We start from the raw sequence: 16,271 nt of genomic DNA on the forward strand, positions 1-16,271 counted from the left end.
TAAAAAGGAAGGTTCCACTATCCAAATTAACAAGTACTCGCACGTCAAACAAAACGCTTTGCATTTGAAACAAATGGTCGAACACCTTAGGTACAACGTTCACAAGAGCACCTTGAGCAACTGAAAAGATTTAAGACATTTTACTTGCTCGCCTTCCTTCCGGTGACATTGGAGACGAGGTCGCTAATGAACTTGACTGACTTGGTCACCGGCGAATTCGCGGCCATGAGATTGTACAGTACGTTCTCCACCTCGACAATGGACGGCCTTTTCTTGAAGCTAGTAACCGTCTTCAACTCCTCTCCCTCCTGTTCAACCATGACCATCCACTCCTCTCCACTCACCACCCCATCCCTCGCGCACTTCAGCACCAATCCCCTCCTCCTGCTGAGCACCCCTCTCACTTCCAACCCCATGAACGAGTACACCACGGCGAAGGAGCCGACGAAGCCCTCAATCTCCCTGTCGAAGTCCTTCTCCTCATCAAATCCCCAACCAGGGTTGAAGAGCACTAGCGGCTTTGGGTACAAAGCGTTGGCCGCCGTCCTCATCTCACGCAGCCGCGACACCTCCGGCGCCAGGAAGACGGCCAAGTCCGCGGAGGCGAACGTGTGTGAGGCGACCGAGTCCCAATCCGAGTGGTCGACCGAGCCGAAGGCCTGACGAGCTGACTCAGCCGCCGCGGGCGACGGCCACAGGAGCAGCACCCTGGGCTTGCCGCCCTGCTTCTTTTTTTGGAGGGGAAGGTCGGAGAAGACGTCGAGGGCGAGGGGGACGAGGGAAGCGGGAGAGGAGTCGACGACGGGGATCTCGACGCGGTACCGTGGCTGCCTGGGTTTCTTGAGCTTCCGGGTGGGGAGCGAGGGCGAGTTATTGAGGTGCTTCTGCAGGACGGAGGAGAGACAGAGCTTGGCCTGGGAGATGGCTTCTTCTCGGGAATCGGGGGGTTTGCAGTGAGAACGGGTGGCGGAAGGGGCGAGGTCGCGATGAGCTGAAGAAGAAGCGGAGCAGAGTACGAGCGATCGTGGAGAAGGGGAGGCGGTGGTCTTGAGAGATGCAGGAAGTTGGCTGTGGAAGGCATGAGGAAGAGAAGGTGATGGGATCTGTGAAGAGAGGAGCTTGAGGAGGAGACTGGAGCTGGAAGCGGCCATTTGTAATCGCTGTTTGATTTGGGAGAAGGATATTGAGCCTTTGGGATAATGATGACGCAGTCGCTGAGCTCAGTTTGCAATTGAATTTAAACCTGCAAATTATCAATTTTGCTAATGATTTCTTTCGTTCGCAAATTTGTAAAGATAGCGTTAATTTTCAAATTTTAATTTTAAAACACACACTAAAGTTTAACTATGTTTTTAAAGAAATCTGTAAATATCCTTTAAAAATTTTCTTGTTTTGTTTATTTCAAATTGTGCATCTGAAATTGCCTAATTGAAGTGTCACAGTCCGGTTGACCATGACTTTATTTTCGGACATCTTTCACGTATGCGCCACCATTCCACCACGTTGCAGATCGAGGTGGCCAAATCTGGATACAGCGAAGCGCGAGCTTCCAGAAAGCGATTCTTCTTCTGCAGGATCAACGGGCGCTGCAGCAGTGGGATGAGGGTTGAAGTCAACGTCGTCTCTGCCGCTTCGTGCGTCGACTCCGCCAGCCGCTGCAGGCCTGTAGCACCGAACCAAGTGTGGCGTCGTTGGCTGGAACCACCAGTTAGAAACTTGCTTTGGTGTTGTGGCTCCTACTGCGACGCCCAACGAGCAATCTACGACGACTTTGCCTTGCGTATGGTTGATAGAGAATTAATCTAATCTCCTTGTCTATCGAATGATCATTATTGGAGACAGAAGAAGAAGAAGGAAAGGAAGTTAAAGAGAGTAGATAAATCTACTTATTAACTTTTGATCTTTTTCCTTTTTCTTCGTGGATATACAGTACAAGAATTTATAGAGAAATGCTTTAAAATTATATTAAAAAAAAAAAAAAAAAATGAAACCGTCACATCAGCGGCCCCCTAGAGCCGGTCCCACGGATATGGAGGGAGGTAAATGCAGGTACACAGGTGGAAAGTGCATAGCGGAGACGTTAACCTCAGGCAGTGACACCCCAGGGATCGACCCCTGGACCTTTCAGCCACAGAACCATGCACTCCCCATCTGTGCTACGCCCTGGGGACTACTTTAAAATTATATTGATTGTATGAAAAGAGGAGTGATCTCCTGCGCGCTCGCACAGTGCGCGACTGTGCGCGCACAGGAGATCGCTCATTTTTTTTTTTGATTTTTTTAATATTTTAAATTTAAAAAATTTAACATTTCCTTATATAAATTTTTAATACCTTAATATATCCCCTCAACATATTACAATACTCAATAAATACTTAAATTAATTTTATTTTAACTTTTTTTTAAAACCAAACACTATAACCTAATTGGGAAGCCTAAACCCTAAAGGTAAAATCTAAAAAAAAAAATAGTTTTAACACTATAACCAAAGCCTGAACCCTATAAATAACCTCTTAAAAAAATATTTTATTTTTTGTTTTTTTTAAATTATTTTTTAATTCATAAATTAAAAAAATAAAAAAATAAAAAAATAAACAGCTGTTATCCTGCGCGGCGCGCACAGTCGCGCACTGTAGCGTCGCGTAGGATAACAAATTTATGTATGAAAAATATAAACTGCAACTAAGTTTTAATTAGCTTAGGAAATAAACTTTGACTACCTATGAAAGAAATTCATGCTAATCAATTACAAATTACTATTTAACCCCCCTTCTTAATTTGTAATAATCTTCATCATAGCCTTGAACCGTTGAAACTTTTCAATAGATATTACCTTGGTAAGGACATCTGCTGGCTGATCTGTGGTCTTGATAAAATCTAAATGAATTTCCTTCTTTTGAACCATATCACGAATGTAATTATGCTGTAATTTTATATGCTTTGATCTTGCATGAAAGACTGGATTTTTTGTCATTGAAATTGCAAATTGATTATCACGGTCAATTTGAGTAGGATCTGTACCTTTTTGCTGTAAATCAACCAAAGTTCTTCTTAACCAGATTGCTTCAAGTACAGCTTCATTTGCTGCAATATATTCAGCTTCTGCAGATGATAATGCAACTGAACTTTGTTTTTTTGAACTCCACGAAATGATTTTAGATCCCAAACAAAATACATATGCTGAAGTGCTTCTTCTATCATCAAGACTTCTAGCTCAATCACTATCGCAAAAGCCAACTAACTTGCTGTCCTCTTCTTTCAAATATTTGATTCCCAATGTTTTAGTCTCTTGAAGGTAACGAAGTATCCTCTTTGCTGCTACAAAATGAAGCTTACTTGGAGCATTCATAAATCTAGATATTAAGGCAACAGGATATACAATATCAGGTCTTGTATTGGCAAAGTAAACCAATGAACCAACAAGGATTCTATAAATATTTGGATCACACTTTTCTACTTCATCATTCAGCTGTAATTTTTCATTAAAGGCCATAGGAGGTGCTGTTGGTTTGTAATTTTCCATTTGAAATCTTTTGAGTAAATCTGCTACATATTTTGTTTGAGAAATGAAAATCTCTCCTTTTGCTTGCTTTACTTGAATTCCAAGAAAATATTTCATCAATCCAAGATCTGTCATTTCATATTCTTTCATCATTGTCTCTTTGAATGATTGCACAATTCTAACATTAGTTCCTGCATAAATTAGATCATCAACGTATAAACAAACTATTAAAAAATCACCTTCATATTTCTTCACATAAAGCGATGGTTCAGATGGACTTTTCACAAATCCATTTTGTAGGAAATGAGCATCGATTTTGCTATTCCATGCTCTTGGAGCTTGTTTAAGCCCATAAAGTGCTTTGTGTAGCTTATAAACTTTCTCTTCCTTCCCTTTTATTTCATATCCTTGAGATTGTTTCATATAAACCTCTTCTTCTAACTCTCCATTCAGAAAAGCCGATTTAACATCAAGTTAAAATACTTGTAATTCTAATTGAGTTGCCAAGGCAAGAAAAATTCTAATAGTCTCCATTCGTACTACGGGAGCAAAAGTTTCATTGAAATCCACACTAGATTGTTGAAAATACCCTTTTGCCACTAGCCTTGCCTTATGTTTTGCACACTACCATCTTCATTATACTTGGTCTTATAGACCCATTTTAAGCCAATTACTTCTTTTTCTTCTGGAAGATCTATTAACTGCCAAGTATGATTCTTCTCAATGCTCCTTACTTCTTCATTCATGGCTTTTCTCCAGACTTCTTCTTTTACAGCATCCTCAAAATATTATGGTTCGCAAGTAAAAAATACAACAGTACAGGAGTCATAAATATCTGCCAAGGAACGATACCTTCTTGGAGGAGTTCCTGAATCTGAATCATCTTCGTAATTACTTCTTAACGAACCAACAATATCTTTAACTGATTCCTTTGGTTCAAGAAATAAGTCTTCTATAGGTACTTCAGTAACTTCTTGAGTTTCCCATTTCCATGATGTTGTTTCATCAAAAATCACATCCCTTGAAAGCACTAATTGATTAGTTAATGGATTGAAAAGTCGATAACCTTTGGATTCATCAGCATAACCAATGAAAATAAGTTTTTCTCCCTTTCATCAAACTTTTCTCTATTTTGAACAAGAGCATATGCAACACACCCAAAAACCTTAAATTGACTTACAATTGGTTTTCTGTCATGCCATGCTTCAAAAGGAGTTTTATTTTGAACTGCTTTGGTAGGAGAATGATTGAGAATATGCACAGTAGCATTTACAGCTTCAGCCCAGAACTTATTGGGAAGTCCTTTGCCTTTTAACATGCTTCTGGCCATTTCTACAATTGTTTTATTTTTCCTTTCAGCGACACCATTCTATTGTGGTGTATGTCTGATTGTAAGTTGTCTTTGAATGCCCTACTCTTTGCAATAATTGAGAAAAAGTTTGTAAATGAACTCTCCTCCACAATATGTTCTTAAGGTCTTTATAAGACAACCACTTTGCTTTTCAACTAGTACTTTAAAGTGTAGAAACTTGGTGAAGGCTTCAGATTTCTTCTCAAGAATATAAACCCAAATCATTCTAGTGAAATCATCAACAAAGAGCAGAAAATACCTTTTGTTGCTAAGAGAAGGAGTTCTAGTTGGACCACAAATATCTGCATGTACTAGCTCAAGAGGGAAATGAGCTCTCCATGCTGTTTTTGGAAATGGAAACCGATGCATTTTCCCATAAATGCAACCTTCACAAACCTCATGTTGCTGCTTTATTTCTGGAAGTCCAACAACCATATTCTTTTGTTTCAATAACTGTAGGCCTTTAAGATTCAAATGACCATATCTCAAATGCCAAAGATAAGATTTATCAACACTTTCACTTCTAAAAGTTGTACTTTGAAATGATTTCATATGAAAAGGAAAAAGGTTATTGGAAGTCAACATCACGATAGCTATTTTTTCTTCATATTTCTTGTCAAAAATTTCACACCTATCATTATCAAAGATTAACTTGTAACCTTTTCTCATCATTTATCCAATACTCAAAAGATTCTGGGAAATATTAGGAGAATAATGCACATCATGAATAAATGTTTTGTTACCTCCACTTGTATGAACTGCAATAACTCCTTTTCCTTCGATCTTAACTTGCCTTCCGTCACCAAGTTCAACATGCGAAGAGTAATTTTTATCCAGCTCTTCAAATGCTGACTAATTTTCAGTTAAGTGATTGCTGCAACCACTATCTAAATACCATATTTCACCAGATTTCTCATCATCCATAGTAGAAAAGAACAATTTACTGTTATCATCTTCTGCTGAAAAGTTACCTTTTTCCCTTTTTGATTTTCTCCCTTTTCTTTATACCAGCAATCCTTATATGAATGATTAGGAATTTTGCATCTAGTGCACTTCAAATAATAATTCTTGGACTCATGGTCAGCTTTCTTACAAATGAAACATGAAGAATTAGAATTACCAGTTTTTTGCTGCCATGAAGATTCTCTTCCACTTGAAGAATCTCTTCCTCCTCTTCCTCTACCTTGAAAATACCTTCCATGACTTCTACTGTCAAACTGTCTATGAACTGAGATCCCTCTTCCTTGTGGTTCTGGTTTGAAATTTTTGGAGTTGTTCACTTTTGCTTGAAAAGCATGCTCCATGGGTTGATTGTTGTATCTGCTTACTCATTTTCTCATGTGCTTCTAAAGATCCCATAATTTCATATTGTGTAAACTTTGTGAGATCTTTTGTTTCTTCAATAACAGTGACTATATGCTCAAATTTTTGAGGAAGCCCTCTTAAGATTTTCTCAACAACTTTTTTTTTTCAGGAATAACATCTCCACAACTCTTGATTTGATTGACAATCTCAGCAACTCTAGAGGAAAAATCTTTAACAAGTTCTCCTTCTTTCATTGATAAGTTTTCAAATTCACTCCATAAGCTTTGTAACTTGATGGAGATGACTTTGTCTGACCCTTGAAACTCTATTTTTGGAGTTTCCCAAGCTTCTTTGGCCTTCTTGATGCCATAAATTCTGGGATAAATAGTTTTACTTACCCCTTGTTGGATGATCCTCAATGCTGTAGCATTTTTCTTCACATTCTCCTTGTATTCATTCTCTTTTTCTCCTGCTTGAGAAGAAGAACATGTTGGATCGTGAATTTCGATAGGGGGGGGGGGGTGAATATCGATTTACAAACTTTTGTCGAAAAGAGTTAAGCGCAGCAGAAAATATAAGCGAAAAGAAATAAGGCTAACACAAGTTCTTTTTACTTGGTTCGGAGTCTGTGTCGACTCCTACTCCAAGGTCCGCACTCGTCGAGTGCTTTCGTTGGGCAATTCACTAGAAATTCGAATAATTATTTTACAATTGAAAGTACAGTTGCTAATGAAAAATAAGCCAGTACCGACAAGGAAGAAATCAAAAGAAAAGATCACGTTGTCGGAGTTTCGCAGCATCGCAGGAGCACAGGTGAGCAGATCGTTTGTTCTGAGGTGTATCTGAAACTCCACCCCTGACCCTTCTTTTATAGGATGCTCAGGGCACCCGCAACCCTTCGGGCCGTCTTAGTGTGACGTAGCCGACCTAACCAGCGAGCTCCACGTGTCGACGCCGCGAACTGGATAAATTTTGCCTCCAAGCACTCGAAACTGTTCCGGGCGCCCGGACCTGTTCTGGGTGCCCGGACCACCTTTCTCTAGAAACTCCTTCTCCTGCAAGACAAGGTTAGTCCGAGGCAATGTATGTCCAGAGGACCGATCAGGAGGTTCCCTGATCGGACTGGTGACCGATCAGGCAAGTACCGCAGCAAAACCGCACATAAGGCACCGCAGCAGAAGATTTCTCATCTTTAACATTCAATTTTAAGTTTGTTAAAGTGTTTGATTTTATCCTTATATTTTCTTTACCTTTTAAATTAAAATGATTAATTAAATTTATTAGATTAGTTTATCTTTAAAATTTAATTTTTTGTTAATTATATTATCTTGGTTTTGGATAGCATTTTCTAGACTGATTTTATCTTGATTATTAAATACTTTATTAAGGTAATTATTGATTTTATCCATTTTCTCATTTGTAACTTCTAAATTAGAATTTATTTTAATGTTTGACTTATTTATGTCTAGATGCTCACTTAATTTTAAATTTTCTAAATTAATTAAATTATTTAAATTGATTTAGTCATTGTTCTGTTTGACCAAATCAAGGTTGATGTCAGAGTCTTGATTGACTTGATCAGAATCTAGATTATTTTGTGATTTTGAATTTAAATCATTTAGATCTAGAGTATCATGCACCATACTTGGAACAATTTCATACTTATCTGGATCATCATGCTGATTATTTAAACTACTATTAGCAGGAGCATTTTGGTAAACATTACTAACCTTGAGCGCAACCCTAATTCAGTAGGCTTTTCCATTGGATCTGACTCGAGTCCGAATTCGATTTTTTCTTGATCCTTTAACTCCAACGGCTCCTCGTGAAGTTTGATCAACTGGGTCGAAAGCTCATATGCATTCTTGTACTTTTCTAGTCTGCATAAAACATTGTTAGGTAAAACACCACAAATAATTTTACTTATATTTTTGTTCAGTTTCGAGTCCTGAGAAGGTTTTCTCAATATTAGCACATTATCGAAATCTAGGTTTCCTAAGAAACATTCCATTAATCGCTTCCAGTAGTTGAAATCTTGATCGTATGGTGGTGGTTCGTGGGGGGTTCCGTCCTTCTTGAAGAGGCATTGGTCTTGCACACAAGGAAACAGAGAAAAAGTCCCAAGAGTTGGTATTGGATTAGCAGTGTTGAAGGAAAAAAATATAGTATTTCACTATTTTTTAAAAAATAAAATATTGATAAAATATTAAAAAAATATTAAAAAAATATTATTTCAACATTTTGAAAATGTAATATTTTATCAATACTAAGCAATGGTGAAGAGATGTCGATGTATTTTTCAAAAACAGTTTTGGAGGGAAAAAATAAAATTATTTTACAGACAAACAATATCTAATTTTTCTTTAAAAAACACCCTCTTTGCCTGATTGGTGGTTGCTCCAAATCAGAGCGGTACCTGCTCTGATACCACTTGTTGGGTCATGAATTTCGATTGAGGGGGGGGGGGGTGAATATCGATTTAAAAACTTTTGTCGAAAAGAGTTAAGCGCAATGGAAAATATAAGCGAAAAGAAACAAGACTAACACAAGTTCTTTTTACTTAGTTCGGAGCCTGTGTCGACTCCTACTCCAAGGCCAGCACTCGTCGAGTGCTTTCGTTGGGCAATTCACTAGCAATTCGAATAATTGTTTTACAATTGAAAGTACAGTTGCTAATGAAAAATAAGGCAGTACCGACAAGGAAGAAATCAAAAGAAAAGAGCGCGTTGTCGGAGTTTCGCAGCGTCGCAGGAGCAAAAGTGAGCAGATCATTTGTTCTGAGTTTTATCTGAAGCTCCACCCCTGACCTTTCTTTTATAGGATGCTCGGGGCGTCCGCAGCCCTTCGGGGGTGCCTTGGTGTGACGTAGCTGACCCAACCAGCGAGCTCCACGTGTCGATGCCGCGAACTGGATAAATTTTGCCTCCGGGCGCCCAGACCACCTTTCTCCAGAAACTTCTTCTCCTGCAAGACAAGGTTAGTCCGAGGCAATGTATATCCTGCAAAATAAAGTGTTAGCACAGTTTATAATTTGACAAAAATAGTATTAATTAGATTCCGTCTCTCCGAGACTGGAATCTAGTCAAGATCTCGAGTTAGAATTCTGAAATAGTTCTAAGTCGGATCGACACCTAAGTTCCCTTCCCGGGACGCGTCCTCACAGTCACTTCCCTTCAGTGACTTACCTTTACTTATCTACCAGACGTCCGGTCAGCCCTTTGACCCGTCTAGACTTCGTGCCAGCTATCCGATCAACCCGTCGACCTAGCTGGACTTCGTGCCAAATGTCTGGTCAGCCCGTCGACCCGTTTGGACTTTGTGCCAGCTATCCGGTCGACCCGTCGACCTAGCTGAGCTTCATGTCAGACATCCGGTCAGCCCGTTGACCTATCTAGACTTCTCCTGCACACTCGGTCAGAGTGTTAGATCAACAACAAAACCAACTTAACATATTTTATTATTCATCAAAACCTAGGTTCGACCGTTAGTGCTAACCGCACCAACAGAACCTTGCTGGTCTTGTCTCTCTATATAACCTTCTTCAATCATGTCCCATAAATCTTGTGAAAGAAAGATGATCTCCATTTGAGAATTCCAGTAATCATAATGCTCTCCATTGAAAATTGGAATCTGACTTGCTGTGTATGAGAAAACAGAGTTTGGATTTGATAGAGACATCTTTTCTGATAATGGCTCTGATACCAAATTTGTTGGAGACAGAAGAAGAAGGAAAGGAAATTAAGAGAAGAGGTAAATCTGCTTACTAACTTTTGATCTTTCCCCCTTTTTCTTCATGGATATGCAGTACATGAATTTATAGAGAAATGTTTAGAATTACATTGATTGCATGGAAAATATAAACTGCAGCTAAACTTTAATTAGCTTAGGAAATAAACATTGACTACTTAGGAAAGGAAAAGATACTTAATACTCAACTCAACTTGACTCCTAAGAAACATAAACATAATTAATGCTTCAGGCTAATCAATTACAAATTACTATTTAACAATCATGACATCCTCATGATGTATACTGTATCCGTGAAAGTTGAGATATGATCTAGCCCGTCCAATCAACGAGGGGACATAGAGACATGAGAATCTTGAGCAAGACGATCTGATCTCCTATCAACATGAAAAATCAGATTCTCTGTCCTAAGATTCCCATGTCCCCCGCCGATCGGACAGTCATGACATCTTCGTGATGTGCACTGTATCCTTAAGATGTGATCTAATCCGTTCGATCAACGAAAGGACACGTGGACACAGAAATCTTATGATAGAGGATCTGATTTCCTCGACATATGGACAGAGAAATCTTGGGATAGCGGATCTGATCTCGAATGAAAATAAGATCCTCTGTCTGAAGATTCCCATGTCCTCGTATTCTTTCACCGATCGGGTGGTCATGACATCCTCATGATATATACTGAGATCCTCTGTCTGAAGATTCCCATGTCCTCGTATTCTTTCACCGATCGGGTGGTCATGACATCCTCATGATATATACTGTATCCTTAAGATGTGATCTAGTCTATTCGATCAACGAGAGGATACAAGAACACAAAAATTTTGAAACAGAAGATCTGATTTTCCTAACATTTTGGATTAGTCTGTAGAAGTCTGTGTGAAGTAATAATCCATTCTTGGCCAGCCCATGTTGCCCAAATTTGATTAGGCCCAAAAAGAGAGTCGTTAAGGTCTTCAGGCGTCTATAGAACCCAATGGGCGGTCAAGTGGTGGGTAGGGTTAGGTACAGGGACCGGAGATTACGAGCTTCCAGAAAGCGATTCTTCTACTGCAGGATCAACGGGCGCTGCAGCAGTGGGATGAGAGTTGAAGTCAACGTCATCTCCGCCGCTGTGTGCGTCGACTCCGCCAGCCGCACCGAATCAAGTGTGGCGTCGATGGCCGGAACCACCAGTTATAAACTTGCTTTTGGTGTTGTGGCTCCTACTGCGACGCCCAACGAGCAATCTACGGCGGCTTTGCCGTGCGTATGGTTGATAGAGATAATTAATCTAATCCATTTGGAAGAAGACCAGACAATCTGGAGACTTGAGCAGAGTCCTGGCATGTTGGATTAGGATGTAGAAGGCAGTGTGATGTAATAATCCATTCGTGGCCAGCCCATGTTGCCCAAATTTTATTAGGCCCAAAAAGAGAGTCGTTAAGGTCTTCAGCGTAACCCTAATCAGGGGCAGGAGACGCGATGCGGTGACTATGGCCACCGGAAAAAGAGCAGCGGGACGAGAGAACCCAAATGGAAGGCGGTGGGAGGACCTCAACCCGGAGTTACTGGTGACGATCTTTCAGAGGTTAGGGGTGGCCGATCTCATCGCCGGCGTTCCCTTCGTTTGCTCTTCTTGGCGCGCCGCTACGCTCGATCCCCTCTGCTGGCTGGAGCTCGACTTTCGCGACTGGATCCGTATCTTCCAGCAAATAGGTGTCTCTCCGTCCTGCGATCTCAGATCTGTCTTCAGCCACATCCTCCGATTTGCTGTCGCTCGCAGCCGTCATCTCCTTAAATGTATATATTTTCCTTCCTTCGTCTTCGACGAGGATTTATTCAATGTCGCCACAAGGTGATTTCTATTTGCTACTTTTCTATGCTTCTGTCAAAAACTAATGGCCAATTACATTTTTTTTTTCCGGTTTCCCCTTCGGATTTTGGTATCAACAACTAGAAAACAGGATTTTGTTTGTTTTTATTTCATTAATATCAATCGGGTTTCAGGAACGAAGAAAATAATATTATCCGTAGTATAACTATTAAGTTTTTGGAGTTTCAGTTGTCCAAGATTGGAATATTTCGACTTCCCAAACGGTGATTCAGCAATGGATGCTGAATTATTCTACAACGCTATCACCCGACTCAAGTTCCTAAGAGGCATGAAGGTGAACGAGCGCTTCATAGAGTTTGATGTGCTTCAACATGTTAATCAGTGCTGCGTTCACTTGACAGACCTGGGAGTCTTTTCTCATGGCATGGATGCGCGCATGGCGTCCATTATTTGCGAGTCTCTTCCATCTATTCGTAAGCTTGAGATTACAGATCCTGCGCTCTCATCACAAGCAATCATTGTGTTTCTAGACGGATTGAAGGAACTCGAGCATTTTGATATCTCTGGATATAAGAATTCTCCGATCACTGATGTGGTTCTTAAGAAGGCTTTACGTCTAAAAAATTTCATATGGAACTCAGGAATTGAGTTGGGTGAATTTATTGACTGCAGTTTTTGTGGCCCAAATATAGTTATGAAGGAATCCTGCAGGACTTCCAAATCAATATTTCAGAGTGTTGAAGATGTGAGTTCCCTGTTTGAGTTCCATGAATTGGTGGATCTCCGAGAAAAGCACTGCATACCTCAGAAATCTTGCAAATGTTTGGGTCTTCTAGACTGCAGTGAGGACTATTCACTGCATAAACCCTGCATGTGCATGCTTAAAGAAAAGGTGATGGAGTGGTTGACGGGAAAATTCCCGGTTCAGTCCCAAATGTTTGGGTACTTTCCCGGTTCAGTCCTAATTGTTTTAATGTTCTCGGTTACATCCCAAATGTTTTTAAAATATTCCCGGTTCAGTCCTAATTGTTTTAATGTTCTCGGTTGCATCCTAAATATTTTTGAAAAAATTTCCAGTTCAGTCCTAATTGTTTTAACATTCTCGATTGCATCCCAAATATTTTTAAAAAAATCCCAGTTCAATCCTTCCATTTATTTCATTATTAAAAGTAACAGAAGATGTTCACGTGCAACTCACACATAATAAAAGACCCAAAATCCTAAATGTAAAAACCTAATTTCTTTCTTCCTATCTTCCCATTGTTCTTTCCCCAAACGCATACATCGTTCTTTCTCCAAATTATAGTAATTTATCAATTAATTTATTATGCCATAATACATACTGATTAATGTATGATGCATGTTTTTTGTCCATATCATTCCAAATACATTAATCATGCATATTTTTTGTCCATATCATTCCAAACAAATATTATGGAATGTGAATGTGGTAGTGTTGTTAATTTACTGCTCAAATAATGAGGCCACACCAATTTTTTGGAATTGGAAATTCTAAATTCTACCAACAAAAAAGAGAATGAAGGGCAAAAAATATTATTTGGGTCTTTTATTATGTGCGAGTTGCACGTGAACATGTTCTGCTACTTTTAATAATGAAATAAACGGAAGGACTGAATCGAGAATTTTTTAAAAACATTTGGGATGTAACCGAGAACATTAAAACAATTAGGACTGAATCGGAATTTTTTTAAAAACATTTGGGATGCAACCGGAAATGTTAAAATAATTAGGACTGAACCGGGAAAGTACCTAAATATTTGGGACTGAACCGGAAATTTTCCCAGTGGTTGACAGAAGTTAAAAACCCTTCTTAATGTTTTGAAATGATCAGCCTGCCGGAAGACGCTTGTTTCCTTTTGATTACAGATATGATGACAAGAAACTATTCATCTGATTATTGCTTTACATGGTGAAATTATGCTATTCTCACTTTAGTCTTTTGTTGTGTATATATGGCTATGAAGTTTGTTTTAGGACCATTTAAAGGCATAGTCATTTTTAAAAACGCACATGTTTTGGCAATCATTTTATTTGGTGTCTTATTAACATGCCAATAGTTCAGTTTTTGGTGTATATCTACCTTTGTCAAATTAAATAGGCGTTATTTATATGATACCTTGCAATTTTTCCTAGGTTTAATGGCTTGTGATTGTTTGAGGATAGTTGTTGATTAGGATCTTAGGGGGTGTTTGGTTGATGAGTTTGGGAATGAGAGAATGGAATGATAGTAAAAGATAGTGTTTGGAGTGTGGGTTTGAGAATGACATTTTGGGAATGATTACTAGATTTATGAGAATCAACTAAACCCATATAATTTGATGGGTTTCATTTCTATTCCTATTCCCATTCCACCCTATTATCAAACTTATACCTATAGTGATTCTCATCATTTAACCAAATGCTCCCTTAATAACTAAATATGTATAATATTCCCCATCAAGTTGAAGCATAGACTAGCTATGCCCAACTTGCTACATTAACTAGAAAAAATAGACTAAGGTACGAGTATAATGAAATAAAAAGGGATAATAGAGTAAGCTTCTAGCGTTGCTTTTTTACCATAAATCAGCACACTATAAGAGATGATAAAAGATGCGAAGAAGATAATGCGAGAAGGATCGCTGCACATCAGAGGAAATCTCGTGGGAGAAAAGGCACACATTGGACATCAAGCAAGGTCGGTGGCCATGGAAGTCGCGGAACATGGGTGAATTTACACTGACGAGAGTGATAGGCCCTCGATTTGGGGACTATGGTATCATGGAGGATGATCTCAACGAAGATGCTGGCGTTGTTTGTGGCAAATGCAGCAGCACGGCTTGACATCAGCGGTGGAGAATACCTGGGCGTGGGTGAAGGTGTTGCTTGCTATTGCGTGGAAGACATGTCGCTGTTCCATGGGAATGCGTTGCTTGCCGGTGCTAAGGATACGACTTCTTGCAGGTAAGGTTGACGTGAGAAAGCTCGTTAGAAGGGAGCTTTTTAATGCTAGCCAGGATGAGTCTAGGCTCGCTGTAGAAAGAGGGGGTTCACTCAATAGGCCTCTACGCTTCTTTTATATCATACCTAATAAACTCTGCTTCTTTTGGGACCCGACTCTTGTATCCACTTTGAACCTCTGGTTCCATAAATAAGTTGTCTCTTTTGGCTGGAGATATTTCTACCTAATTAGCTCTCAAAGGTATTACCCTTCTGATATATAGGTCACGTAAGACGATTGAGTTCAACTTAAATAGTGGCAATCAAATTAAGTAATCAAAATTTTCAATGGTTATCGGAGTTCTTATTTCTAGAATGATTAAACTTGCCCCATCTATGTTTGTTTGATTCTCACTCTATTTTTCTCCGGGATATAGACCATTTATCTTGCCCCTTCATTGCTTATCCAGAAAAAAAAGGAATCTTGATTTCAAATATTCAGGATACAGATTTGTTGTTCTGCAAATTTGAATCACCATTTAATTTTGATGTTTCATATTAGTGATGTTAAGCAAGGTAAAGACGGCATATAATAGATCATTCTTTGAGATTTTATATTTTGTATTTGTGAGAATTCCATGCACCGAACTGTCCTTTTATATTGACTATGTTAAAACAAATACTTTTGTAAAATTAATTGGTCCAACAATATGAACCACTGCATATTCAAATTTTAAGCTTGATGTTTTTTATTATTATTTTGTTCTCATTTTTCTAGCTAACCCAGTAAGCCTTACACTGATTCTTAGGAAGCTCGAATATTCTAACAAATCATCAATGAAGAATTTGCGTCGGAATACCCTCTTCAACACAAATCACCAATCCCGTTCTGTGTCAATTTCTAATTAATTGAATATGTTGCTCAAAACAATTGGACATATGCTTCTTCCGCATAGTAAATCCCTGAACAGCCTCGTATTCTTTCTATTGGATGAAGATGAAGTGAATATATTATACTTAGAATTATTGTTCAACCACATTTTGTTTCTTGTCGATATGGAACATATCACATTTCAGAAAGTTGATTTATGACCAGGTAGATATAACGTAGGGGTTATATATGTAAGTTTTTGTACGGATTAAATAAGTTCATAACTGACTCCATAACTACCAATTGAGTTTAAAATACCTCTTTTTCATATGATTTTCTTTAGCTTTTTTTATCAATTAGATGTTTTTTGGTGACACGATAATTAAATGTTTGTGAACAGTATATTGATCTCAACAAAAATTGAGTATGAATATGTTGTGGGCTGATAGGGTTTACTTCTAGTGTGTGTATGGCAGTCTGCTTGCCTGCTTCCATCTTATTGTTAACAATTTTTTACTTTTTTTTGTAATACATCATCTTAGTTCTCTGTGCTTTGGTTAAGGCTTGCCTCCTGTTGTTTGTTTTATTTTGTGGTTTTATTTTGTTAGGGAAAGTAGTATTAATGAAATTGTGCAAGAAATTATACTATATGCTTCAGCCCATTAACAATTAGAATTTATTCCATCTACCTATTTGGTTTCTTTCAATCTTATCTGTTATCAGTACGAAATACCAGGTA

General features: G+C 38.7%; 2 protein-coding genes across 4 annotated transcripts; one reads left to right on the forward strand and one right to left on the reverse strand.

The window, feature by feature from the left end:
• Nucleotides 1-44: 44 nt before the first annotated feature.
• On the reverse strand, nucleotides 45-1,185 carry LOC122008212. The gene has a single exon (XM_042563849.1). It carries the CDS (start codon nucleotides 1,149-1,151, stop codon nucleotides 141-143), a length of 1,011 nt encoding a protein of 336 aa, XP_042419783.1. The 5' UTR covers nucleotides 1,152-1,185; the 3' UTR covers nucleotides 45-140.
• A 9,704-nt stretch (nucleotides 1,186-10,889) lies between these two features.
• LOC122012195 (F-box/LRR-repeat protein At3g48880-like) lies at nucleotides 10,890-13,679 on the forward strand. 3 transcript variants are annotated; one of them, XM_042568653.1, is made up of 3 exons: nucleotides 10,890-11,742; nucleotides 11,950-12,624; nucleotides 13,529-13,679. In XM_042568653.1, exons 1-3 carry the CDS (start codon nucleotides 11,381-11,383, stop codon nucleotides 13,554-13,556), a joined length of 1,065 nt encoding a protein of 354 aa, XP_042424587.1. In that variant the 5' UTR covers nucleotides 10,890-11,380; the 3' UTR covers nucleotides 13,557-13,679. The 3 variants fall into 3 exon arrangements, with proteins under 3 accessions (XP_042424587.1, XP_042424588.1, XP_042424586.1); XM_042568654.1 differs by lacking the exon at nucleotides 13,529-13,679 and having other exon boundaries at nucleotides 11,950-12,055; nucleotides 12,123-13,493; XM_042568652.1 differs by lacking the exon at nucleotides 13,529-13,679 and having other exon boundaries at nucleotides 11,950-13,492.
• Nucleotides 13,680-16,271: the final 2,592 nt, after the last annotated feature.

This window comes from Zingiber officinale, chromosome 8A (assembly GCF_018446385.1).
Source record: "Zingiber officinale cultivar Zhangliang chromosome 8A, Zo_v1.1, whole genome shotgun sequence".
In the NCBI taxonomy this organism is placed as follows: Eukaryota; Viridiplantae; Streptophyta; class Magnoliopsida; order Zingiberales; family Zingiberaceae; genus Zingiber; species Zingiber officinale.

What these genes read in the sequence shown, in the direction of transcription:
- LOC122012195 (XM_042568652.1), top strand. Translation starts at nt 11,381, where the DNA reads ATGGCCACCGGAAAAAGAGCAGCGGGACGAGAGAACCCAAATGGAAGG. An exon ending in TTATTCAATGTCGCCACAAG is followed by an intron (nt 11,743 to 11,949) that starts GTGATTTCTATT and finishes TTGGAGTTTCAG; the next exon opens with TTGTCCAAGATTGGAATATT.
- LOC122008212 (XM_042563849.1), bottom strand. Translation starts at nt 1,151, where the DNA reads ATGGCCGCTTCCAGCTCCAGTCTCCTCCTCAAGCTCCTCTCTTCACAG.